Genomic DNA, 26,577 nt, shown 5'->3' with positions numbered 1-26,577 from the left:
ATAGGACCAAACAAAACGCAAGAGTGACAAATCCATTTTTCTTTCCGGATCTCCCCAATCTCTTAGAAATTTGTGTATGTGCCCAATTTACAGAGTAAAAAATGCATGTGAGTGAGAGGGTGTTAAACCCTCTCCCACCTGTGACTCAGCCCCCCAGTCTGTCCTCCCAGGTTGATCCCTCCCTACCTGCACACCTCTTTTGCTCTTTGAATTGGATTATCCAGTAGTGATGCAATTGACACAAATCTGGGTTTCAATACACTGATTTGCCACCATCACATCTAGTTTGACCCTAAAATGATCTGGAAAATACAGACAACACAACCTTTTAACAAAGATGTGCAAGTAGACACTTAGCAAGCCAATCAGTGTCTGAATAACTTTATTACTCTCTTTGTTTCTCCAGATTTCTGGCCTGGTTCTCCTTCTTTCCTTCTGCTTGGCAGGACAATACAGCTTAATGGTTACACACAAGCTTGGTAAAGATCATCATCTATTGCTCATAAGGTTCACTTCACCATAAGCAATGGATAAAGGCTTGCCAGAGAACAAGGGTTTTTTGAATTATGAACTTTTTTAAAAAAGCAAGCATAAGAAAGATCCTTGTTGCAAAAGTAAAAGCACAGATACAATATTGGGTTCCCTTTTCTTCCATGCTTCTTTCCTGAGATAAATTCTAGATTGCACTAGAAGAGGGCTGCCATACTGTCTGTTCCTCCTCAAATGCCACATTCCCCTTCTTTGCATTCTGTTTACCCTTCATCTTTCCAGCAGAACCAACAGGAAGTGTTTTCACTCACATAACCGTTATCTTTGTTCTTCAGTTATATCTCTTTTGATTACTGGGCCACAGCCATGAGTTAGGCGAGATTGTTTAGGATAGCTAAGGGTTATATATTGACTATCCCTAATAGACAGAATGCACCCCAGGCCATCTTCCTCTTTGAGCAACATACATTATTAAGTTATGTATAGCTCTTATGAAAGTTGTGGCCTCATTTCAGATCATACTGAAAGTTTCCCCCCGCCCTCTTCCCTCCCCCACTCCCCTGATTAAACTATCCCAAAGTACACTTTGTTTCTTGAAAGCATACTCTCGCTTAAGAGTATGGAGGTATTAAACTGCAGAAGAGGACTGTGTTTGTCCCATCAAATTGGACAAGAGCAACTGAAGCTGGGCATCTGTGCCACCATCAAGCTGGACTGGTGGAAACTCTAATCCTGCTACAGCCTGAGACAATGCAGAGGTGATTTCCTGCGGCATTACAGGAAGACTGAATGTAGCTGCTGGCTGAGGCTCCTGGTTCTGCATATGGGACTGCAGCTGTTTCACATGCTGGATGAGGGATAAAGTTTCCTCCACAAGTGAGTTGGGTTCTCCAGGAGAACATCTGGTGCATGGAATCTGAGCTGAAGATAAAAGCTGAGACACTTCACTAAGCAACCCAGTTTCAGCACAAAGCATACTCGATAAGAATGGGACCTCTAAGATGTTTTCCCCTCCTCTTCCTCCTCCCTTTGGTCCATGCTGCTGTGAGCATAGAGACTCAGAAGGCAAGAGAAGCCCAAGAGTGTTCCAGAAATGAGATGGGTCAGACTCAATGCAAAACTGCACCTGTTCCTCCTCCGGAGGTGGCTGTGTTCCCAGAGATTCTAGAGTCAAATGGCCCAACTGTCCCTCAGTCCAAGGGGCATCATGTAGTAACTGGAGAGTGTCACCTAACAGAGATGGGTTGGCTTCATCTTCTGCCTTTTTCTGGTGCAAACAAGAAGGGTCTTGATGAAGCATCTGTCTGCCAAGCTCTTCTGTGAGGTTGTGGAGAGCATCAATTGTGAGTGGCTCTTGCCTTAGAAGGCCCATCAGAGGACCCTCATTTCCACAGAGAAGACGGTCCATAGACAGAGGCTGTAGGGGCCCTGTCTGACTAGGGTCCTCCTGTGAATGTAACGGCAGAGCAAAATACTTTGTTTCAATGCTGTCCTTAAAGGTGACACTCTTTCTCTTGGCTTTTGGTACAGGGTTGGGTCTTGATTCAAAAGTGCCTGTGCAAGTTCTTTTGGGCAGAATTAGCCCCAGCAACAAAGAAGGGTGGCTTGGATCAAGTCCTACGGATAAACAACAACAAAGCAATGGAAATAAGAGGAGATGCTTATCTAACTGCAGTTAAACCCTGAGGACAAAAACACCAGAATCTGAAAACTGCAGTAATATGTCTGCAGTGTTCCTGCCATTTTTGAAAAGAGAGTTGGAGAGAAGCAAACCTTTCCAGAATTTCAAAATCTTTAAAGCAAGTCTCTAATTTGTTGGCAATTATGCCATTTCTAACCAGACGGAAAATAGAGATGGTGCACATCACTTTAGAAAATGTAACCCTTATTGGGCTTGCTTTTCACATACAAAAATCCCCTTTAGATCAGAAATGGAACAATACAATGAAGCAGAATAACCCTTGTTCTGAAACTTCACTTACACAAAGGGCTCACTTCAACTAATTTGGCGCTGTACAGTGCCCTGCCTGCTTCCCTCTATCCCCTCACAACAGCCCTAGGTAAATAGCACACTTGGTATTTGGGCTTATGAGCCTCTGGCATTTTGCAATGAGAAATAAGAGGAGGAGGCTACTTCCAAATGTCGACAAGGAAATTTTAATATCCTGTTCCAGCAGGACAATCAAATGCCGTGCTGTCTCAAAACAGGCATGCAAAGGTCACCTCAAAGAATATGATAAGATAGACCAATTATGGGGCAGGGAGCCATTCAGGCACGTGGACTTTTTAGGATGGCTATTCACTGAAGGATTCTACTCAAGCCTATATTAAATGGTACCGAGGCTGTACACTTATCTGCCCCATATACTAGAGGTTCAGTAAAGTTCCTTAGCTTTCCTGCTCACTGCAAAGGATTTGAAATTGTGTGGGGAAACAGCATCACTCCAGAAGCTCTAGTATGAACACATGGGTTCCAACGAGTACACAGAGCCCCACAATGTCATTATTATTATTATTATTATTATTATTATTATTATTATTATTATTTATTTATTTATATAGCACCATCAATGTACATGGTGCTGTCAGAATGAACCCATTTGCTACACAGACAACTTCAGCTCCATGGATACCATCAGGGCCAACATTTGTGGAGGATCAAAAAGTGCAGGTTGCTTACCTGTAACTGTAGTTCTTCGAGTGGTCATCTGTGCAGTCACACATTATGGGCTCTGCACCTGCACTGAGCTCGGGAGACTTGCAATAGCTGAAGACCTCTTTTGGTGGGAATCCCTCCCCCACCGTCTCACTGTGCATGCTCTGGGATTCCTGCCTTGCCCTCAGTTCTTTGTGCTCGTAAAAAAGATCCAGGGACCGAGGGATAGAGCAGCTACCCCCACAGGCATCGCAATGGTAAGTAGCGACACCGAAGAGGGGACGGTGGGTGGGTTTGTATGAATACACAGATGACCACTTGAACTACAGTTACAGGTAAGCAACCTGCATTTCTTCATCATGGTCTCTGTGCATCACACATTATGGGCAAATAACAAGCTGACTTACCTGTGGAGGGTAGGTTCGCTACGTCTGGTTCGTTGAAGGATAGTGGAGAGGACAGCTCTGCCGAAGGTGCAGTCCGCTCTGGCTCTGACATCCAAATGGTAGTGGTTGATAAATGTAGACGGTTTAGATCAGGTTGCAGCTTTGCATAGATCTGGTACCGTTACTCCTCTAGCAAAAGAAGTGGAGTGAGCTCTTACAGGTCCTGAAAGTTGTAAACCCTGAAGGGTATAAGCAAGCTCAATGGTCTGAACGATCCAGGCGGCAAAATGTTGAGGAGAGACCGGGAAGCCTTTGCACTTGCCACCATGGCAGAGAAAAAGGCGAGGAGATTGTCTGAAGGCGTCCGTATGTGATTTATAGAACGCAAGAGCACGGCGGACGTCTAATGAGTGCAGGGTAGATTCAAGAGGAGAAGAAGGGCATTTAAAGAAAGTGGGCGGTATTATTTCCTGGTTGAGGTGGAAGGCAGACCCAACCTTTGGAAGGAAGAATCAGGGCAAAGGACGCCCTTATCTCTGTGGAAGATGAGTTAGGGATGGTCGATCCTGCATGTGCACAGTTCCGAGGAACGGCGAGCTGTGGCGATCGCAACTAAAAAGGCCACTCTGAGTGTGAGCATGCGAATGTCAATGGAGGCTAAAGATTCAAAGGGTTTAGTTGTCAGGGCCTTTAGTACCACAGAGAGGCTCCATTGGGGTACCATAGGGCGAAGTGGGGGAAAGAGGTTCTTTGCACCCTTGAGGAATTGTCTAATTAGCAGGTGGGTATAGACGGAATACCCTTGGATGCGAGGATGACAGACGGAGATCGCAGCTAGACAGACCCGGATGGAGGAATACCGTAGGCCAGAGTCGAGAAGAGAGTTGAGGAAGAGAAGTATGTCCTTCAGCGATGCACTAAGAGGCTCAAATTGCATAGATTTTGCAAATGTGGAAAAACACTCCCATTTACTGCTGTAAGATTTGTGGGTAGCTGATTTTCTAGCAGTGTGGATGATATTAAGAATATTGTCAGGTAGATCTATTGGTACATTGGGGGGACCAGTCTCCATGCAGCGAGGTTTAGGGTGCAAATGTCTGGGTGGCGAATGCAACCTTGGTCCATTGATATGAGGTCTGGTGTCGGCGGAAGCTGGAGGCGCAGCCCTTTCGATAGGGTCTGGAAGGGGGCGAACCAAGGTTGCTGTGGCCACCATGCAGCTATGAGGATAGCATTCGAGGTGTCTTCCCTGAGCTTGGTGATTACCTGTGGTAGCATCAGAAAGGGAGGGAAAAGGTAGCAGAGGCTGTCTGTCCATGGTATCAGGAGGGCATCTCCGAGGGAGGATGTCCCGAGTCCCGATCTCGAACAAAACCTGGGGCAGATTGCATTTGATGGTGACGCAAAGATGTCTATTGTCGGCAGTCCCCACTGTGTGAAGAGGTAAGGTAGGACCTTTGGTGACAGCTCCCACTCGTGGTTGGATAAGTGGGTTTGACTGAGAGTGTCTGCGAGTAGGTTGCCTTTTCCTGCAATGTGCAGGCCTGTAAGGGCGAGTCCCTTTGGGATTCCCCAATTGCAAATCTCTAGTGTCGGTTCCAGGAGGCACCTCGAGCGCATATCTCCGTTTGTTGAGGTACCAAACAACAGCAGTGTTGTCTGAGAGTATCTGCACTCGGTGATGGGATAGTTCGGTTTTGAAAGAAAAAAGTGCTTTCTTTACCACAAGGAGTTCGAGTGCATTGATGTGGAGACGTTGCTCTGTTGGTAGCCATTGGCCTTGAATGCAATGACAGCTGGAGTGGGCTCCCCAGCCTGCTTTCGAGGCATCAGTGGTAAGAGTCCTGGATGGTGTCAGCTGCAGGAAGGGCATACCTTCTAGTAGGTTGGAGGGTTTCATCCACCAAATTACCAAGGCAAGGGCCTTGCTCGAGATGGACAGGAGGGTCCTGTGAGGATCTGATGTCCCATTGTATGATCAGAGGATCTGTTCAGAAAAATGAACAGTGTCTTCAGAAGGTGAAGTGCTATCCGGTGGGCAGACACCATCATCTGGTGATGGGATGGATGGCGGAGCAGAAGAGACCAAGGATGAATCCAATTCATAGTCCTCCGTCGAGTATGCCAGAGATCATGCCCTTGGTGGATGTGGTAGAGGCGGCAGATGCACATCAAGTGCTGTGGTAGTTGTTTGAGGATGGCTACGGTGAAGCCAAGCTGAATGTGGCAGTACTGGGGGAGGGGTGTCTAACTCGTCCCGTTATGCACGTGAGTGTGGGGCCGATGCTGGGTACCGAGAAAAGTTCAGGGATTGGTACTGAATGTCCCGTCGGTCATGAGGCTGATCGCGATGCTCATGCCAGTCATAGCTAATGTAAGAACGTGGGTAGTGGTCCCAGTCTCAGGTGGGAGATTGGGATCGGTCGTGTCCAGTCATAGGTATCATGGTAAGTATGATGTTGGTCTTGTCTGGTCTGTCATTGTGGAGAGGGTTCTCTTGGTATCAGAGCTGATTGGGCTGGTGAAATTTGTTCCCTTGATATTGGTGAGTCCCGTATTTTGCCCTCGGAAATGGATACTGATAGCACTGGTATCGGAATGGGAGACGGTACAGGCGGAATGATCGGTACTGAAGATGATGGCTGTCGAGGCGAGGTTTGTGGAGTCGGAGGGCATGGAGGGTTTGATTCCTTTGGTTTCTTGGAGGAATGTCTGGATTTTTTTCTTGTGCCTTTCTGATGCAGACTTGTGAGACCTCACTTTCTTGGCTAGTTTCTTGGCAGCAGAAACTGCCAGCAAGGGACCAGAGGCCTGAGGGTCCAAATGGTCCATGGTTAGAGCCATTGGACAAAGTTGTGGCAAGGTAGAGGGACCCAGTTGCAGGGTCACTTGCTCTCGAACCGGCCTGGGTGTATCCACTGCCTTGAGTGCCTTTCACCAGAGGGCAGCCTTGAGTCGGTCAGATCGATTGCAACTTGCCTGTTTGGAGAGTTTCATGCAATGTGCACAAGACTCAACCACATAGGCCTCGCCCAAGCAAATGAGGCAGAGGGAATGAATGGCCATCTGATAAAGGCATTTTACTCTTGCAGCGAGCACACTTTTTGAAGAGGGCTCGCTGTGCCACAGAGGCAAAGTAGAAAGCGAAAGGAGAATAGTGATAATAACGATTTGGGGGGGGGGGTGTTTTTGGGTTTTGAGAAAAAAAATGAATTGAAAACTGGAGGAATATTGAGAATAACGTAAGAAGAAGGAGTGGCAAGAGGTCAAGAATAGAGAAAAAGCTGTTCTCCTGGAGCAAAGCTCCCAACGACTGAGGGCAAGGCGGGAATCCCAGAGTATGCGCAGTGAGATGGAAGGGATTCCCGCCAAAAGTCTCCCAAATCCGAGCTCAGCGCAGGCTCAGAGACCATAATGTGTTATGCACAGAGACCATGATGAAGAAACCAAGGTTCCTTGAGTGTCTCCTTCCCATGGATAGCATTCTCTGGTAGTATGCAAAAAATAATTAAATATACACTAATTAACATTTTACCTTTTTTTCTAGACCCATAATTTGGATTTGTTTTAAAGGAATGGATATATATCAAGCACCCCTAGTTCTGGAGTCACCCAGAGGGAAATTTCGCTCCCCGCACCACACAGCATCTTGTCCCTCATTTGTTTGCCTTTGCCTTTTCTGCCTATCAGGGTCATTACGTGACTCCAAGTCTGTGTGTGCTGAGAGATGAAACGTCTCTTTTGTTTACTGTCTTCATGCTCCAGTACCAATAATCTTATAAACTCTTATCATGTCCTTTCCTCCTCAGTCTTTTTTCTAACCTTAGCAAAACTGCTTAAAAAAAACTTCATGTGGAAGACAAATTGTACTAGAGTAGCCAAATTATTTTACAATAGCAAAGGAAAAACAGAGGCAAACGTAGTGATTTACTCTGGCATGAAGCGTGTCTTCCAGAAGGATATCCATGATGCCTGTTAGCTGGGGTCTGTCTTCACAAAGACACATGGATGCTGTGAGCCCCCAAAACCCTGCGCTTGTGCTCCTGCAGGTTGTCCCCATGCTAAGGAGTGAGCGCAGGGTTTATACCGGAGCCGCGCCCGTGCACTGCTGCACAAATGTGCATCACTGCAAAGACGCTGCTGTGCATCTGCACACCCCTTCATCACGTTTCTTTTTTAACCTTTTCTTTTCACCTTCCCATGCTGGAGAAGTGTGGAGGCATTCCAGCAACCATTTGGCTCGCTGGCCTGCCCCCTCCACCCTGTCCGGACAGATGGCGACCAATCAGCGGTTGCCATCTGCTTAGCCACACAAGCCCCCACGCAACTCCGGAGCAACAACAGACACAGATGCACCGTTGCCGCCTCGCTGTATTAGAAAAAGACGGGGTAAGTCCCCAACTTTTTTATTTCGGATCTTTGGGGGATGTCTCTGCAATGGCTTCTGTGTCATATAAACAACACTGTACCACTGTGGAACCATTCCAGGCCTTTCCCCTCAAATAGACACCTCCTGTTCAACTCCACCATCATAAACTTCAAGAAACTGCAAAAGATGTGTTCTGGAATCCCACCTGGGCCACCTAATGGGTGAAGTTTAGAAGGCACTGGCTGGTAAGCTGCTAATGGCACCATGAATATCTCCATCTGGTTACTGTCCACTATGCCATATCTCTGTTTATTGTTCAGGTAGGAATAGAGCATGTTGTAAGGGTTGAAGTCTTTGGATAAGCTGGGGTAGAATTGTATCACACCCATCTCCTAAACGAACAAATGAAGAAAAAAGAGGTTGCCCTTTATTAAGGTGTGAGGAAACATTTGAAAACTAATATTTTATCTATTGAGATGATGTTCTTCTACGCATAAGGACATTCACGTCAGGAGGAGTCCCACACAGTGCAGCTGCCAGATGAGGAGAAACTTTACAAGCAGAAATAGCTTCTTTTCACACCAAATGTCTTGGAGAGAAAGGTCTAGCCACTCCCTCTTGCCATCTGACACACTGCCACTGGAGGACCACTATGGTCTCAGTCCACCCCACAGATCGGGATGAAAGCATCTTCCATCTAGGACCAGGTTGTGGGAGAAGAAATGACTGATTGCTGCCCTGTTCAGAAGACACTTTAAACCACAGTGATGAAGTCTTTTTTGTTAACAAAAAAGCCTTAACCACCATGGTTTAAGGCATCTTCTCAACAGGGCCTGGATCTGCAACCAGTGGCTAGTCTTAATGAAGGCTTTGCCCCAGGGTGGATTCACAGTAGCTGCAGGTCATCTACATGACGTAGCTGCCATTACAAAGCCATCCAGGGGCAAACCCCAGAAACTCAACTTAAAAGGAGTCGGGCACTTATCCCGACTTTTTTGGCTGCAGAGGCGTGTCACAGCTGATGGTGCTCCCTGATTGGCTGCCATTGGCTCGACAGGGAAGGGAGCGGAGCTCAGGAGATCCCTGCACATCCCCGTAAATAAAAAAAGTAAAAAGGGGGGGTGAGGAGCCCATCCCCCCCGCCAATTTTTTTATCTGTATCTGTGAAGGTTCGCAGATACACATAATCTTTCAAAAAAACAATGGGGGTGGGGAAGGAACAGGCAGCCAGAGGAAGGTCAGAGGGAAGACAGGTGCTTCAGGCACCGCACGTCCCTCTCCTCATCCCCCTCTGGCTGCCTCATTCCTGCCCCATCAGCATGGCAGCAGTGGCAGCAGCAACTCCGCACTTGCATTCCTTCCCATGCAGATGCTCAAATGTGGGAGCCAGAATCTTCACAGCGCCAACGCACCATCATCAAGACAGGGGCCTAGAAACCTTCTCCCCTCCCATCAGGTGAAGTCATGATGGGCTGTTTCTAAGGGCATGGTCTCCATGTTGGAGGGCAGGGTCTGAGGCTGTCTTGATTGGCTCCCTGCTGCTGCTTCCATAGAGTCTGATGAATTCTAGCTAGCTAAATTTGGCTGCAACAGGGGGATAGCCAGGGGACCAGATAGTGGGGGGAGCACTCAAATTGTGTTCACTCCAGTTGCAGCCTCTGTGTATCACTGCTGATGGACAGACAAGAGAGGAGGCCTCCAGTTCCCAGCCAATGTTACTTAATTAATTCTCTCTCACTCTCCTTGGTTTTGTTTTTTGGATGCATTTCTCATAAACACCTCTGAAACAGAGATACTTATGTGAAGAATGCAACAAATAATTACTTAATTCATTGATTGTAATTAATTAATTACAACTACGGTATATTTCCATCTATCAGCAGGACCCAAGTTTTTAAGAGTAATAGTGTTCACCTTCCAATCTAGTGACAAAGACTTAGATTGTCCATGCTGTGCATCTGGTGTTACAGAATATACGGGGTTAATTTAACAGCGTTACCCTTTCAAACAACAATAGTGCTGCTCTGTATGTATTGTTTTAAGACCAATCACCAATCTGCACCATTCCTACACAGAAAAGCAGAGAGAACTTTCCCATAAAGTTGCATATAATTCTCCTTTTTACACAGGAGGAGTCTGATATGGCACAAAATCTGCAATGGATGTTAATTGAGACATCCTCCTGCAAGGTTCTGAGAAGCTTCAAATTCAACTTTGCTACTATGTGAGCAACAGAACCTGAACAAAATAAGGACTTTCAGGTATTACCTTGCTGTTTGCTGGCCACATGCTGTCTAAATAGACCCAGACATCTTCTGGGAGAATACAGCCCCTTGACTGAAGAAGATGAGGTAAACCCTGAATGAATCACAGGACCATAAAATAAGATAATCAATATCATATTAAAGAAACCTACATGCCTGCGATCAAATTTGACTAACAACAACACAGCACAGATATAATGGAAGTATACACATACTTTCAACAGTCCTTAAGGCTTATAGGACTGTTTTAAGGTGGGCAGGACAGCAGTATAATCCCCTAATTAAAGATGGGTGCTGAGAGCACAGTAGCCTATTTTAACTCCCTTAGTGAGTTCGTGATAGAAATGTTAGTGTTTCCCACCTCATAACTTCCACTATTAGTCACTACACACACCAGATTAGGTTTCTAGTCATTAATTTACTTGTTTCATTATTATTTCTTATGTGGTTTGTCTTCCAAGAACTAAAATTCTCTGGACAATAACAAAATCCTTGGAACTTCAGTTTTTAGTTTTCAAGCTGATGAAAAACAGCATATAGGTGGAGAGCAGATACTAAACCAAGGAAGCGCAGAAAGAAACCTTTGGGCTCCATCACACCAGCGTTTTATCGCACTCTTGTCATGCCTGGTTTGCCGTTTAGCAGCACAGTACTCACATGACATCATGCCTGTACTGCAGTCACCCTGCCCCTTCTCCATTTTCTGTGTTTTCTTAGAGTGGAGAAAGTCCACTCAATTCCTCCACCCTTCCGCTCCCATGTATTGCTGTCCTCATGCTGTGTCCTTTGTTGGGGGTGGGGGGGAGGTGCTTTGAAGGGAGGTTTTGCTGACGAAAGAGGAGGGGGTGTTGAACCAACAGGCTTGTGCTGACTCGGTTGAACGGACTTTTGCTGCTCCAACCCCACTCTCATTGCCCGCAGAAACAGCACCCAGTGTTTTAAATTGGTAAAACACTACACAACAAAGCCAGAGCAAGTGGGGGAAGGCGCCCATTCATGACAATGTCCATCAATGACAAGAACCAATGAATTGGAGGGGGAAGGAGAAGGGGCGGGGTGGAATGGGAGAGCAAACAAGCAAAAGAAGATTTCACTGGGACAGTGGAGATACCACAAACGCACGTGAAAGGGACTATTAGCTTGACGCGCTAATGAAACGGAGGTGGAAATCACAGAGGCAAACCAGGGGAAAAAATAGGTGTGATGGAGCCCATTGTCTTGACCTTTGAAATGCATTGTGCAATTCCTTCTTTAACAGTGGCCCATTTTATGTAACTGTGCACAAACGATTGCTCTTAATCAAGAAACAGCATAGTGAAGGCAAACCTGGGGACAATCCTTAAACGGGAATACCTAAATATTACCATGTTGCTAATCCATCCTTGCTCATACCTGACAGAGTTGACCGCTGGAGCCTGAAACAGGGTAGGCTTCTGCCACAAACTGCTTCACACTGAACATCTGAATGAGTCCTTTCCAGATTAACGAGGTCTTGGGCTGCTTCTTCACCCATCGATGTTTCTTAGGAGTGCTAGGTGAAACAGAACTAAAAAGAGATGGGGACTATGGAGATCAAATTCTGTTGCTCAAAAGATTAGGTATACCCCAGATATTGGGGGGTTCCCACTTTTATTTCCTAACTGCACCCTTGTTTCTATCTGTATTTATTGCAGGCGGCTACAATGATTGGGTTCATATGACATGAGGGTGGTTAATAAACCAAGGTGGCTTGTTAACCACCCCTGTGCATGCCCCCTGATTTACTCAATTACTCTCACCAGGCGCCAGGCTTGTCATGCTGTCTGAACCCAGCACGGGTGGTTGGCTGGAGTAGTTAACAAACCACTCAGAGCCCATGCTCTGCTCTAGGGTTGCTGGGCCCAATTTACACAGCTCCCAAGAGGGCTATCTATCCAATATGGGTGTTTCCCTTCCCAATGTAAGAAGAAAAATGGCAATGCATGCCTAAACTGTTGCTACAACTAAGGACAACTATGAGGCCCAGACTAAGACAACTTAACACATAGAATCATAGAATAGTAGAGTTGGAAGGGGCCTATAAGGCCATCGAGTCCAACCCCCTGCTCAATGCAAGAATCCACCTTACAGCATCCCTGACACATGGCTGTCCACCTGCCTCTTGAAGGCCTTCAGAGTGGGAAAGCCCACAACTTCCCTAGGTCACGAGTTCCATTGTCGTACTGCTCTAACAGCTTAACTTCTCCTTTTTTAAGTTGGGTGTAACTCATTTTAAAAATTGTTTTGTTCTTTATACTGCTTTTGTCTTCAACTGAAAATTTCAGGAGGTTGAGAGGTATAAACCATACAGACCTTTCCTCCTGCAGAGATCGTTCTCCTCCTTCAGGGTACATGATGCTCTGGTGCAAACGTTTGGAGGCATTTGCTTTCTGGTTTAAAGTACATTTAGGCGGCTTAAATCCCCTCTCGTTGTCAGCAGTCATTTGTCCTGTAAAGCCAGAAGAAACAGGTCTTCTTAAAAGATTCTGGGTACGTTTTTCAGAATCCTTGTTGTCAATGGCCACGTTTAAGTGAAAACTCCTGTATTTCGGTACATATATCACTTGGGTTTCAAGATCAACCTGGACATTTTATTAGTTGTTGACAATCAAATTCCAAAATGAGAAAGTTTCCAGTTAAGAATGGGCTGGAAGCTTTCATCCATGCTCCAAAAAAGCAATCCCTCCTCTGCTCCACATTGCTCCATCTAACGATACCCACCCATTCCCAAAAAGATTCCATCTCAAGGCAGTGGAATGTTTTCTACTCTCATTGACCTGGTTCACATGACCAAAATAAGTTGTGGTATGTGCCAGGCACAATAACACTACAATAGCCCATACGTTATCGGAGGGCTGTTTCCTCTTCAACAAGCCATGCCGCCTGGGTTTGAACGACACAAGAAGCTGTGCCTGGGTGCTGATTACGGAAATCCCGCCCCTTCATGCATCGCAACTGAAATAAAGCCACGGTGTTTTAAATACAGGTCTGGTTCACACAATCAACAAAAGCCCCCGTGGCTTCTTTTGATAATGTGAATTAAATCTGTATCTCTCTCAAGTAACATGACATCATGGGTTCAATGAAAACATGCAAAATCCTTCCAGGAACTTGTAAAGAGGCCTTTTTGAAATTAATTAAAGGGAGCTGTTTGAAAGATCACATCTATTTCATTCAGTTTAACCTGGACAAATATCCAGCGCATTGAATGTCAAAGTCTTCTTTCCAGAACCGGAAATTTCTTGTAGTAGAATCCAAACTGGTTTGAGTATAAAATTCATAGGTCCCAAGTAAGGTTTGTTCTGTGCTCAAGCTAACTTACCAGAACAACTAAAATAGCCGAAGTCTCCCAAATGACTCCAGTGCTTATCTCTTGGGTCTCTCACAGGTGTTGCAGAGATCTCACAACTAGGATTCCCTTCCTTGAATGAGAGTGATTCCTACAAATAATGCATGGTAATTATTGTTATTGTGGCCTTAACGTTTCATTTTACTGATTAAATTTGGCCACACCAACTCAATCTTCAGTTGATAAATCTTTATTTATTTACCACATTTCATGAAACCAACTAAAGTTTGCAGCCCAGGTGCAAATAACAAGTAAAGGCCCAGGAGGCTGCCAATTCAAAGAGGCTGTGTGCTTGCCATGTGCTCCTTAGCACTGAGTCAAGAGGCTGAAAGTTGTTGCAGGGCCTGAAGGGGTGGGGGCCTGATTGCTTTCAGCAGCTGAGTGGGCGGGAAGTCTCATTCTGATTCCTGACTCCAAGCTGAGCAGAAGCAGAGAAGAGCAGCTGCCCCAGCTGGACTAGGAGCTACAAAGGAAGCCAGCCCGCAGAGAGAGAGCAATCAGAGCGAGCGAACGGGGGGAGCAAACAGGAGTTTGACAGGGGGAGTTCGGCAGGGGAGGTCAAGGGGGAGGTCCCTAACAACAACAAAAAACTTTTTCTTGTAAGTCATACTCATATAGTAGGGGACCTTGTCGTGTGAGGACAGGACAAAACACAGGCAATTCCAATACAATCAGAAAGGAAGAAACAAAACAGAAATAGACAATATGGATGGAAAGGAGTCTCTAGTGGTGGTGACCTGCAAAGTGTGTGCAATGTTCATGTTCCTGCCTGAGATCAACATGGCGGACACCTGCAACAAGTGCAAGCTGGCGGCACTTTTGGAAGAAAAAGTGAGAGGAATTGAGCAGCAAGTGTCCACCCTCCAAAGAATAAGAGAAACCAAGGAGTTCTTAGACAGAACGGTGGAACTGCAACAAGCGACAAGAAACACAAGAGATTGAAGAGCAACAGCCAGCTGAAGCAGAAGTGGAGTATGCTGAGGTGAGGAAAGCCAATGAAGAGGAAACTCCCTGGCAAGAGTGACAGGAGCAGAAGAACTAGAAGGCATTCTGCACTGGTGGAACCATTAGAGTTAAGCAACTACTTTCAGCTTCTGGAGGATGAGACTGGATGACAGTTTACAGAGGAAGAATTACAGGAGACACCATGCAACAGTGAACAAGAGGCAGAAGGTCGGTCGACCAAGAAGTCGGTCATTGTGGGAGACTCTCTGCCGCGTGGGATTGAAACTCAAGCATGTCGTGAAGACTCATGGACTTGTCAGGTATGCGGTCTCCCTGGAGCACAGATTAGAGATGTGACTGAAGGGCTGCTAAAGCTCATAAAGCCCAGAGACACATACCCTTTTCTTCTCATCCATGTGGGAACAAACGATGTTGCCAAGCAGAGCTACGAAGAAATAATGTCAGACTTTGAAGCTCTGGGAAGGAAACTGAAGAACTTTGGGGCCCAGGTAGTTTTCTCATCCATCCTCCCAGTTCTTGGAAGAGGATTAGAAAGGGAAAGAAAAATACTCCGGGTGAACGACTGGCTATGAAGGTTGTGCTGACGTGAGAGTTTTGGATTCTGGGACCACGGGCTACGCTACTTGGAAGATGGGACTGCTGGCAAGGGATGGGTTGCACCTCACAAGGGCTGGAAAGAATGTGTTTGGCCACAGCATGAAGAACTTGATCAGGAGGGCTTTAAACTGAATCTTACGGGGGCAGGAGATATAAACTTCGAGGCAACAATGGATGAAGGCCCATGCACCACAGTACAGAGAACAGCTCCAATAGTGTCCAAAAATAGTGTCCACAACAATGTAGGAACAAAGCCAGACTATAAAACACACAGTGTTCAATGTCTATATACTAATGCCCAGAGTATGGGAAACAAACAGAACGAACTTGAACTTTTATTACATGAAGGCAAATATGACTTGATAGGTATAACTGAAATTTGGTGGGATGACTCCCATGACTGGAATATAGTAATTGAAGGATATAACTTGTTCAAAAAGAACAGAAGAAATAGAAAGGGAGGAGGAGTTAATAATATATGTTAAAAATACCTATCCCTGTGCAGAAATACAAGCGGATGAGAATGGGAGCCTCATGGAGAGCATCTGGATTAAAATAAATGGGGCAAGGAATAAAAAGAATATGTTAATCGTAGTCTCCTACCGACCACCCAGTCAAGGAGAAGACGAGGATGAAACTTTTGAGAAACAAATTGCCAGTGTTTCAAGGAAGTGTGATGTAGTAGTGATGGGGGACTTCAATTACCCCGATATCTGTTGGGAGACAGATACTGCCAAAAGCAGCCCTTCCAAAAAAATTCTGACATGTGTGGATGATAACTTTCTCCTACAGAAAGTGGAGGAAGGAACTAGAGGATCGGCAATCCTGGACTTGATATTGACCAATAGGGATGACTTAGTGGATAAAGTGGCAGGTAAGGGAACTCTGGGGGAAAGTGACCACGTCATACTTGAATTCTTGATTATGAAGGAAGCAAAATCTTAGTGTAGCCATACACGTACTCTAAATTTTAGGAAAGCTGATTTTAATAAACTCAGAACTATAATAATAATAATAATAATAATAATAATAATAATAATTCTAACCCGCCTCTCCATCCTGATCGAGGTGGGGAACAGCAAGTATAAAATACATAAAGTATTATTCAAAACACAGTATACATTGTTAAAACTTCCTAAAAACATACTAAAAGCTATGATAAGTAAGGTCCCATGGCCCTAATGAGAAAAGGAGTCCAAGATGGCCCAGTCCTGAGCCCAGTGCTCTTCCAACATTTTTATTAATGATTTGGATGAGGAGGTGCAGGTAATGCTTATCAAGTTTGCAGATGACACAAAATTGGGTGGAATAGCTAATACCCTGGAAGACAGAAACAAACTTCAAGGTGATCTAGATGGGCTGGAGTGCTGGGCTGAAAACAACAGGATGAAATTTAATAGGGATAAATGCCGAGTTCTACACCAAGGAAAAAGAAACCAAATGTACAGTTACAAGACGGGGGATACTTGGCTCAGTAATACTACAAGCGAGAAGGATCTTGGAATTGTTGTAGATCACAAGCTGAATATGAGCCAACAGTGTGATGTAGCTGCAAAAAAAGCAAATGCTATTTTGGGCTGCATTAATAGAGGTATAGCTTCTAAATCGAACGAGGTACTGGTTCCCCAATATTTGGCACTGGTTAGGCCTCATCTTGAGTATTGCGTCCAGTTCTGGGCACTACACTTCAAGAAAGATGCAGACAAGCTGGAGCGTGTTCAGAGATGATCAGGGGCCTGGAAACAAAGCCCTATGAAGAGAGACTGAAACAACTGGGCATGTTTAGCCTGGAGAAGAGAAGATTGAGGGGAGACATGATAGCACTCTTCAAGTACTTGAAAGGATGTCATACAGAGGGCCAGGATCTTGTCTTGATCAACCCAGAGTGCAGGACACAGAATAATGGGCTCAAGTTACAGGAAGCCAGATTCCAGATGGACATCAGGAAAAACTTCCTGACTGTTAGAGCAGTACAGCAATGGAATCAATTGTCATGTCTAACCCTACTGCCCCAGTTTTGGGAGAAGATGTCTCAGGTAATCAATCAGAATCAGATTCAGAACTAGAAGACGCAGCGCCAGACATCAGCCAGCCTGTACCAGTGGGGGAGGAAGCTCTCACAGGCGATTCCCCAGCTGGGAGTCAGCCCTCTCCAGAGCTTATCTCCTCAGGGCCAAATCCTACACACTCAGTGGGAAGTGAGGTTTCTTCCAGAGGTGAGCGCCCTGAGAAGCTAGCTGATGCTAGTGTCCGCCGGAAGGTCAAACGCACGGCATGGAAGGAAGGCATGAGAAAGTCGGTTCGATTACACCAGAACTTGCCTCCGCACCAATTACAGGAGTTTGGGAAGTGGTTTCCTATTCTTCTTGAGCAGACAATTGTCTTGCTTAGTTTGCATAGTTTTGCCTGGGGGGGGCATTTTCAAGAGGTTAGACTCTCTTCAGGTAGAAGAGACGTTTGTTGCTTAATAAAAGCTTTGTGGATTACTTAGCAAGCCTCGTCATTTGCCTCCCATCGAAAGCAGGAGTTTTCTGAGAAACACGACACCAATTGCCTACGGAGATTGTGGGCTCTCCCACACTAGAGGCATTCATGAAACAGCTGGACAGCCATCTGTCAGGGATGCTTTAAGGTAGATTCCTGCAATGAGCAGGGGGTTGGACTCAATGGCCTTATGGCCCCTTCAAACTCTACTATTCTATGATTCGCAGCCTCTGGCAAACATCCACTGCAGTCACATGATACTCAAAGTCAATCCACCAATGCATTGGTAATGTCATCAAAGTAAAGTGGATAATAGGGGAGGAACCATAGCTCAGTGTGATAGAGCACTTGCTTTGCATGCAGAAGGTCCCAGGTTCGATTCCCGGCTTCTCCAGGAAAATCCTGCCTGAAACCCTGGAGAGTCGCTGCTGCCAATCAGTGTCGACAATACTGGGCTAGCTGGAGCAATGGTCTGACTCAGTATAAAGCAACTTCCTATGTTCCTAACAGAAAGTTAAATGGGTGGAATGCAACATTGGCTTTCAGTCCTGCACTCCCAGGATCCCCACCCTGTTTCTACTGTGTAGGCACACAACTATTTGCTCATCTTTTGGATGATTGAGAGAAATTTTAATGATAAGCAGGGCAGTGATGCAGGACCACAGCTACTTGGTCTCAGGCCATGAGGCAGTTAACTTGTGATCTTCCCTTTCCATATAACAAATTAAGCAGAATTCTGTGAGTGCCAGAAATTTACTACATGGAACTTGAATGCCAACTTCCAGCAGCTCTCAGGCACCTACATATTTTACTTGAACGTTAAGAGATTTGCATATACGTCTGTTCATTTGATTGTGCTTGCTGAACACTGCCACCTACTCACAAATATCTCTTGGGATGACAAGTCCTCATCTGCTTCTCTATGTATCTCTACAATTCCTTTGTGGGTGAATTTTGCAGAGCAACACTTTGGTGCTTCTCGCTCCTCTTTTTCTATAACTTCAAGCACCTGCAGGCAGCGCAGTGAAAAAAGACATGGCTTTAAATGGTGCCTTTTGGGCTGCTTCACACATTACGGTTTTAGGACACACATAAGATGCAATATGCAGATACGCTAAACATATGTACCAAAACATATTTACCAAATATTTGTGTACTTGTTGCTATAATGTACATGTACAGTTATGAGACATGTATGCTTATTATACATGCACAGTATGATACACATATATTTGTTAGAAAACTAGAACTAGTTCATGAAGCACGCCCTCAGTGGCATGGGTTTGCTACCATTTAAAGGGTGAAACGCCGCAAACACAATAACATACTTGAGGGGAAAAGTTTCAAGGAATTTTCAGAATTCAAAAATCTATGGCTGCTGAGTTTCTAACAGGAAACATTTTTCGCGTAGGGGCACTGTGTTCCTCCAAAATCCTGCAGGGTTTTCACTCCTGCAGGGTTGCGCCAGATAATCCCCATGCCAAGGAGCAAGCGTGGGGTTTACAGCAGGCATCCCCCCTTCCCTGAGACAAGAAAAGATGTAGGGCAAGGAGGAGGAGGAGGAGGAGGAGGCAGCAGCTCAGGGAAGAAAATTATTTTAGGAGGAAGCTTTGACAGAGCTTTGGGGAAGAAAATAATTTATTTTTCTAAACTTTTCTCCCCACAGCAAGGCAGTGTGGGGCGTTCTGGCGGCCATTCTGCTTGCCAGCCAGCCCCCACCCTGCCGGAGGGATTGCTATCAGGGATTGCTATCCACCGGGAACGCCCCCAGAGCAGCCACAGAGCAGCTCCTGAGTGACGACAGACCGGTGGAAGAGCCAGGCTGCCCTCACTCAGCTGCACTCTTTGGCTCTTTGCCCCAGGGTGGCTTCGAATCTGTGGCTGCATCATCTAACCAACACCGCGCAGATTCGGAGCCACCCCAGGGCTAAGAAGACGTCAAGACAGCCGCCTTGTAAGACAATTGTCTTCATGTCCAGTTTTCCAGGCACAGAGGAAGCAACTCCCAGGCCCAAGCTGAAAGTTCATTTGCTGTACGTTGCCTTTTCCTTGATTGCAAAAGAATGACTTACGCGTTTGTTCTCTTTGACTCTCCACTCTGCTAGTTCCTTGGGTGCCAACTCTAAAGAGCTCAACTGAACTAGCCTCTCTGGGGTGATCTCTCCAAGTATTACCTTGCGGAAGAGGTGCTGAAACAATCAAGCAAGCAGTCTCTGTAAGAAGACTGCATTTAACAAAACAATCATCATCAGTCCAGAGCAGCCTCTCACACTACTATTTTCCTTGTGAGGATAGAGGGCAAAAGACTTACATGCCTCTGTAACAGGAGGGAAACAAACATACACACAGATGTATTTATTATTGCATTTCTATACCGCCTACTAGCCAAAAGCTGTCTGGGCAGTTCACAAGAGAAAACTTGAAATGATGAAATACAATAATTAATATATTAAAAGTATGTTTAAAACAGGAAAAAAAAACCAAGGTTAAAACCAAGGTAAAAGCCATCAGAAGTGCAGAGACCTAAAAATGCACTAACACCATTTTTAAAACTGAAAAACTGAAAATAAGGAAGTATTCTTACCTGGCATTGAAAAAGACCACAATGTAGGCTTGACCCTCTGGGGACAGTTTTCCACAACCGGGGTACCACCACTGAAAAGGCCCTCTCCCGAATCAAGGCCCAGATCCCAAATAAATATCAATCCAGCAATCCAATATTCTTGCAGGATATGAGTAGACCTGCCCATAAAAGCTAAACGGCAGTGAGACTTATGCTCCAAGCTTATATGTTGTACTTGATTTGATTGACATTTGGAGAATTTTGCACCCAGCTGATAGAGAGTATACTTTCATTTCACCTGTACAACATAATTGTTTTCAACTAGATTACCTTTTGGTTTCTATGTCCTTGTAAGATTGACATATTGGTAGTTTCAGACCCACACTCCAGTATGTTTGGAGTTGCAACTTTTAAATTTCCCTCGGCCCCCTGGTGTCTGCCGCCTTAATATTTCTCTTTTGAATGAGATGCTTAAATCCCAGGTCTCTGTTCAACTGTCCAGTTTTTTTTTTTCCAATATCAATGAGGGTACAGCTGGGGTTTGTGTCACTGAGTGGGAGACCAGCAAAGCTTTTAATTAGGGGTCGCATAATTGCCTATGCTTGAATTATTTAAGTGTTCTTAAATAAGTTAAAAATTCTTATAAAAAAATGGAAAAAAATGTTTTTGTGGTGTACGTGGACAGATAAGCTGATTTTTACCCTGGACCAATTATTGGGTCCTGACGATGAGGTTTTGACATTTCCTGACTTGTTTGCCAAATACGCTTTACCTGCTATGTCTCAATGGCGATACTTGCAACTGAAAGATCTGTTAGGGAGTCTCCATTGTTATTGGAAACAGAGCAGCTGAACAGTCATATCAACCCATGATTCCTTTATATAAATATTTATTATCAGTAAATAAATATGATATTCAGGGTCTAAGGAATGGAATAAAGAACTAGATAGCCCCATTTTGTCTAATCAATGGGTTGTGGTTTTAGCATCTGTATCTTAAGAAGTTCATCAGACAAGTGTTTTATCGCACGCTCGCTACTGCCCACTTACGGATGTGGACACATCCTTTAGACAACAACGTGTGCCTTCCGTTCGTTTGTTTCAAAACAGAATGTGCCACAATCTCCTGCTCTGTGCAGGAAAAGCAGCACGATAAAAACAGCCTCTGAATGGGCGATGTGGTCTCTGTTTACTTCCTCTTTCCCCTCCTGGAAGAATGAGGAAGTGCAGAGAAGCAATGATAAGGAAACACAATCCCCTATAGAGACAGCTCTAAGTCTCTATAGATCTTAGACTACCTCTTATTCAGCAAAACCTCTTGTTTTGGTTTATTGGATTCCATGATGTCTCTTTAACAGGGGTTTGTCTAGTTCGCATAAGTGTTGGAGATGTAATATACCAAATGCTTCTTTCAACCATAAGTTTTGGCAATGCCCAGTAGTTGCCTCTTTTTGGAAGGAGATCATAATACAGATAAACTGTGTATTGGAACACTCTTAAATATTTAATGATGTACGTGTCCTCCTAAACCATTTACTGGTTTTCTGGAAGATAACGTATGGTCAGCGCAAATGGTTTTTTTGAGCCATTTTGACAGCCAAAAGACTGATAGTACAACAATGGAAATATAAATGCTCACTTCCTATAATCCAATGGACTGAGGATCTAACAACGCTATCAACATTTGGACCGGTGATATATAGGCGCCACTCAGGAATGGACAAATACATGGACATTTGGTGTGATTTTGTTGAAACTTATGCATAATCTCTTGTCTTTTGTAGAAAGTTATACTTAATGGTACACTGATATTTTTATTCATGTAATTTTTCTTCTTTTATTTCCCCCCTTTTTCTATAATTAGTTTTGTTAAAACCACTATTAAATAGAAACAATAATAATAATTTTTAAAAATCCAATATTCTAGAAAGGTGTTTGCACCAGCTAGAAACTTCCTAGCAAGCACAAAATGGTCCTCCTCCTCTCTGACTCTCTCAAATTAATGACTGCAGCCCAGGTCCAACCTAGATAGGTGGGTTGTGACACGAATTCCAGTAGCTTAGAATGGCCACAGGCCATCGAATATTGCACCACTTGTCCACCATCACAGCACTAGCACAGCTGGGGGGATCCATCAGTGATTAGATATATAACTGAAGTCTTAATAGGGCATTAAGATTAATGGATGGTAAGTGTGGCAAAAATTACTAGTAATGAAACCGAGCAAGAGGACTTTTTACTAGCCCTTCACTGTAATTTACAATCTTTGCATAATAAGGATTAAGTTGCTCATTAAAGCACTTATGGAGCAAATAAAGGGGTGGGAAGGATTTGTGTCTAGTTTGTTTGTATCTCTGACCTGATTTTCTGTAGATTTCAGATTGAAGAGCAAGCTGCGGTATTTGTTTTTGTAATGCTGGTCAACACAGCAAAAGAGCTTGAAGATCTCCCTCTCTACTTTCTTTGCTATCCTTGATACAGTATTCTTCTGCACATTCAAGTCAGGAGAATCATCCAATCTGAAACACAGCAGATAAGGAATGTGCTGACTTATCCAGCCAATCTATATCCATACATGAGCAGATTTGCACACACTTCTGTTTTTTTTTCCAGTTTAACACCCAAGCCATTGGGCCAGTGGGCCATTTACAATGCCGCATCTCAAGGCAAGTGGATGTGTTACATAGGAAGTGTTATATGTGTCCATTTCAGAACACACATCATATTATACACACATGTAGTCATGCTCTCTTGTAGGCATGGTTTGCATGTAACAAGAAGCCACCATGGGGTAATTTCTCCGTGGGGTTTATCGACATGGTGGCAGCTACCCTTTTGAATGCTCGGGGCATGGCAGGAGGTGCACTATAGTTTCTCCTTATGTGTGAACCCTTTGAATATGGGTTGTTGAAGTGGTTAACAAGCCACCCGCAATTCTAAAACAGCCCATAAGTCCTCTGTGGCTTCTCAATTCCCAACAACCCACCCTTGCAGGGGTCACACATAATGAGAAGTTATGGCAGTGTGTGCATGAACTGCCAACTTGGCACCCACGGCACTGCATACCACTGTGGCTAAAAAGCCATGATTGTGCGAATGAGGTCTCTCTCAGGTTACCTAATCATAATAAGAATGATCCCACAACCTCTCCATATAACAAGACAGGTGTGTAATGATTGTGCAGTATCATTGCTAGAATTTGGGACAGGCCAGAGAAACCCAAGTTCAAATCGCCATTCAACCAACAACGCTTACTGGATTATCTTGGGCCATTCACTCGCTGGGCCAATTCACATGCCACGATAAGCCATCCAGAAAAGCCATGGTGGGTGGGGTTATTAGTAGGGCTGTGCACAGACCCTCCGATCCGCTTCGCACCCGATACACAAATTCTGGATCGGGTCTGCTCTGCGTCGATCCGCTCCGCTCCGCTGCGGAGCTCCAGATCCGAATTGGAGCTCCACAGCAGCGGCAGGTAACCCTCCCTCCTTACCTGTGTCTGTCACGTTCTGGCAGCGGCTTCGCCTGAGCCCGAGGACTCAAACCGGAAGACCAGGCCTCGTCTTCCAGTTTGAGTCCTCGGGCTCAGGTGAAGCCGCTGCCAGAACGTGACAGACACAGGTAAGACCCTTCCCCCCTGCCCCCTTACCTGGCTCTGCCCCTGTCACCACATGGACTGCATCAGCGTCAGGTAAGCCCCCACTTACCTTTTTTTCGGAGCTCTGGATCGAGGCGAAGGATCCGCTTGGCCTCGATCCTCTTCACCTCAATCTGCAGCCCCCCAACCCACTTCGTTTCTGCCTTTGTCGGAGGCGAATCAGGCCGCCTCGCTATTGCTTCTACGCTCCGAAGCAAAGCACAGCCCTAGTTATTAGCTGACTAACCCATGTTACTGCCAACAGAGAATCAGGTGCTCTGCAACTTGCCATGGTTAGTTTTCCCCTTAGTCCTCCCACCTGCTCCTGCCACACATCACAGCAGTCCTCACAGCTTTGCTACATCAACAGCCTTTTTCCTATTGATACACTGTGTGTTCTAGATGTGTGTTGCCAGCTCCAGAGGGAAACGTTTCCTCCCCCTTCCCCCCCACCCCATTAGATCACTACCTATGAAGACTACTGTGAGAAATGAAGAATTAAACTAAGCATTTGGATATGTGTGTAAGCCTTTTGCTGAGCCTGCCAGAGAAGCCGTCTCTGCCTTCTCCACCCTCCGCCTCCTGCATTTTCTGAGCAATAAGAGTAAAAGCTTTGCCAACCTTCTAGCATGTGATTTATTTTTTTAAAGCTCTTGACTGCCTTCAATTCTTTAAAAAAATGCCTCCTTGGCTGCTCCTCACAGCCAGGGATGCCCAACGTTGCCCTATGTCCTAGCAGAGCTATGTGTGTATGTTTGATTGGCTTACCTCTGGGTAAGCATGTGCTGTCTCAGTTTGGGACCATGGCAATTCGGGGGGCGGGGAGTAAGGTTACCCCTCCTTTTTTCATACCCAAATTCCCATTATATGCATTTTGAGACTCCCCCCCCCCTTTTTAACACCACCCCCACAACTGGAAGGGGGAAATTTCGGCATGAAAACAGGAGAGTGGAACTTAAATCACCACCTCCCAAATTGGGGGCACTGGGCACTGACGAGGGAGGAAGGTGGTAGTAGCTTTGGGGATGAGCCGTGCCTCAGTGGCAGAGCACATGTCTTGTATGCAGAAGGCACCAGGTTCACTCCCTTGGCTTCTCCAGATAGGGCTGGAAAAACTCCTGCCTGAAACCCTGGAGAGCTGCCGCTGCCAGTCAATGTTAACAATACTGGAGTAGATAGACCCAGGGTCTGACTCACTATAAAGCGTTCCCTTTGTTCCTATGTAGCACACGTTTTGCCAGGCAGAGTTTGGCAAGCAAGATCGTGAGGAATGGTTGTTGTTTTTTGCCACTCTTGCCAGGCAACTCTGTAGCCCTTTTTAACAAACCATGCTGAAGTCACTCTATCAGGTTCAGACGTCACAACAAGCTACTCTGAAAACAAGCCACTCTGAACAACCCAGCAATAAGTCAAGGGTTCTCAGGGTGGCTTGTGCATGGTTAACAAACCATGCAGAAACCACCCCGCTGGGTTTGTTCAACACAACAACCCATGCTGACGCAAACAAGGTTCACAACCCACCACAGCTCATTCAGCACTGTTTGTCAAACATGCACAAGCCACCCTGAGAACCCACAGCTTGTTGCTGGGTTGCTGAGGGTAGCTTGTTCTCAGAGTGGCTTATTGTGACTTCTGAAAGGAGCATAACGGCTTGCCCCAAGTGACTACAGAGCCGGCTGGCGAGAGTGGCGAAAAGCCCAGCTGCTCCTCACAATCTTGCTATTGCTGTCTCAAGCCTCCCTTGTCAGCGATGTCTGCCACTCCAACAATACAGAAATGACTCTTGGGAATGCCCTAAACATGTTCGCCATGATTCCCCCCTTTTTGTACTGCTTCAAAAGTACATAAACGTGTTTGTAATTCCCACCACCACCCAGTCTGTTGCAAGTGCACAGGTTCACCTATTCATGATGTACAGTCTGTAGTAGTATATTCGTTTTGTCAATTTTCTTGTAAATTACCCTACTCTACTTCCAGAGTTCGCTATCAATGGAAGCGTCAATGTGGAGTAGCTTAATTTCACAGTGTTATTATGAGAACGTGAGGGGTGGGAGCCTATGCATGCTGTCCCATGCTCTTCGAAAGAAGGGTGGAATAGAAGTTTAATACATAATGTAAATTAAGTTCCAAGTGAACTTTACAATATAGACTCATACAGAGGTCTCTGCTTGTGTGTACTGGAATTCTCAGGCATCTTTACCTTTTCTGGAAGGTCTCCCTCAACACATCCACAACTTTAATACGACTTTCTTCCTGAGACAGTTGAGAATTGTAAACTGGAGCTGGTGTCTTATTAGGTCTCTGATTTCTGTTCTTCTTTGTCCTGCTGTCTTCTTAGAACAAAAGAAATAATTTCAGATCCCAAAACGTTTTCCCTAAACAACTTACAGAGGAGAAATTGAAAGGCCTAGTGCTGATACTTTTTAAGAGGTTAATCCTTTTTGTAATATCAGAGACTACATTTCTGGTAAAAGCAAGGCAACGGTAGCAAGAGTCCGTTTGACGACCTTCTCCAAACACAGACGGCAGAGGGACTGACCATTGGAGTGGGGTAGCTTATTCCTGCAGTGAGTGCATGTTCAGAAGGGTGTTCTCAAGGCATCCAAAAGAAAATGCCAAAAGTAAAGAAACAAGTAGAAGGGAATTAAAAACAAACTCAACAACTTGGTTTTCTAATCTCCACAGGAGACTTGGGAGAATGTCCTCACATTGCATCCTGTTTTGACAGTCCAGGAGGAACTGGGGAAGGCCCAGATATACACAATGGAAAATGGGCGGGGGGGGGGGGAGGCTCCCACCA

General features: G+C 45.2%; 1 protein-coding gene across 1 annotated transcript; it reads right to left on the bottom strand.

Annotated features, from left to right (window-relative positions):
* Positions 1-1,073: 1,073 nt before the first annotated feature.
* Positions 1,074-25,994, bottom strand: SPOCD1 (SPOC domain containing 1). The gene is made up of 9 exons (XM_063140044.1): positions 25,978-25,994; positions 22,500-22,659; positions 19,651-19,767; positions 13,505-13,622; positions 12,496-12,631; positions 11,557-11,710; positions 10,169-10,258; positions 8,106-8,292; positions 1,074-2,106 (listed from the first exon to the last, which is right to left on the bottom strand). Exons 5-9 carry the CDS (start codon positions 12,624-12,626, stop codon positions 1,118-1,120), a joined length of 1,551 nt encoding a protein of 516 aa, XP_062996114.1. The 5' UTR covers positions 12,627-12,631; positions 13,505-13,622; positions 19,651-19,767; positions 22,500-22,659; positions 25,978-25,994; the 3' UTR covers positions 1,074-1,117.
* Between the last annotated feature and the right edge of the window lie 583 nt (positions 25,995-26,577).

This window comes from Elgaria multicarinata, chromosome 13 (genome assembly GCF_023053635.1).
Source record: "Elgaria multicarinata webbii isolate HBS135686 ecotype San Diego chromosome 13, rElgMul1.1.pri, whole genome shotgun sequence".
Lineage (NCBI taxonomy): Eukaryota > Metazoa > Chordata > Lepidosauria > Squamata > Anguidae > Elgaria > Elgaria multicarinata.
This window is presented reverse-complemented; position numbering and strand designations above follow the sequence as displayed.

Coding starts and splice junctions, on each gene's coding strand:
- SPOCD1 (XM_063140044.1), bottom strand. CDS start 12,626: ATGACTGCTGACAACGAGAGGGGATTTAAGCCGCCTAAATGTACTTTA. Junction 8,293..10,168: donor TGTGGCCAGCAAACAGCAAG/GTAATACCTGAA, acceptor TTGTTCGTTTAG/GAGATGGGTGTGATACAATT. Junction 2,107..8,105: donor TCACCCATTAGGTGGCCCAG/GTGGGATTCCAG, acceptor GTTTATCCGTAG/GACTTGATCCAAGCCACCCT.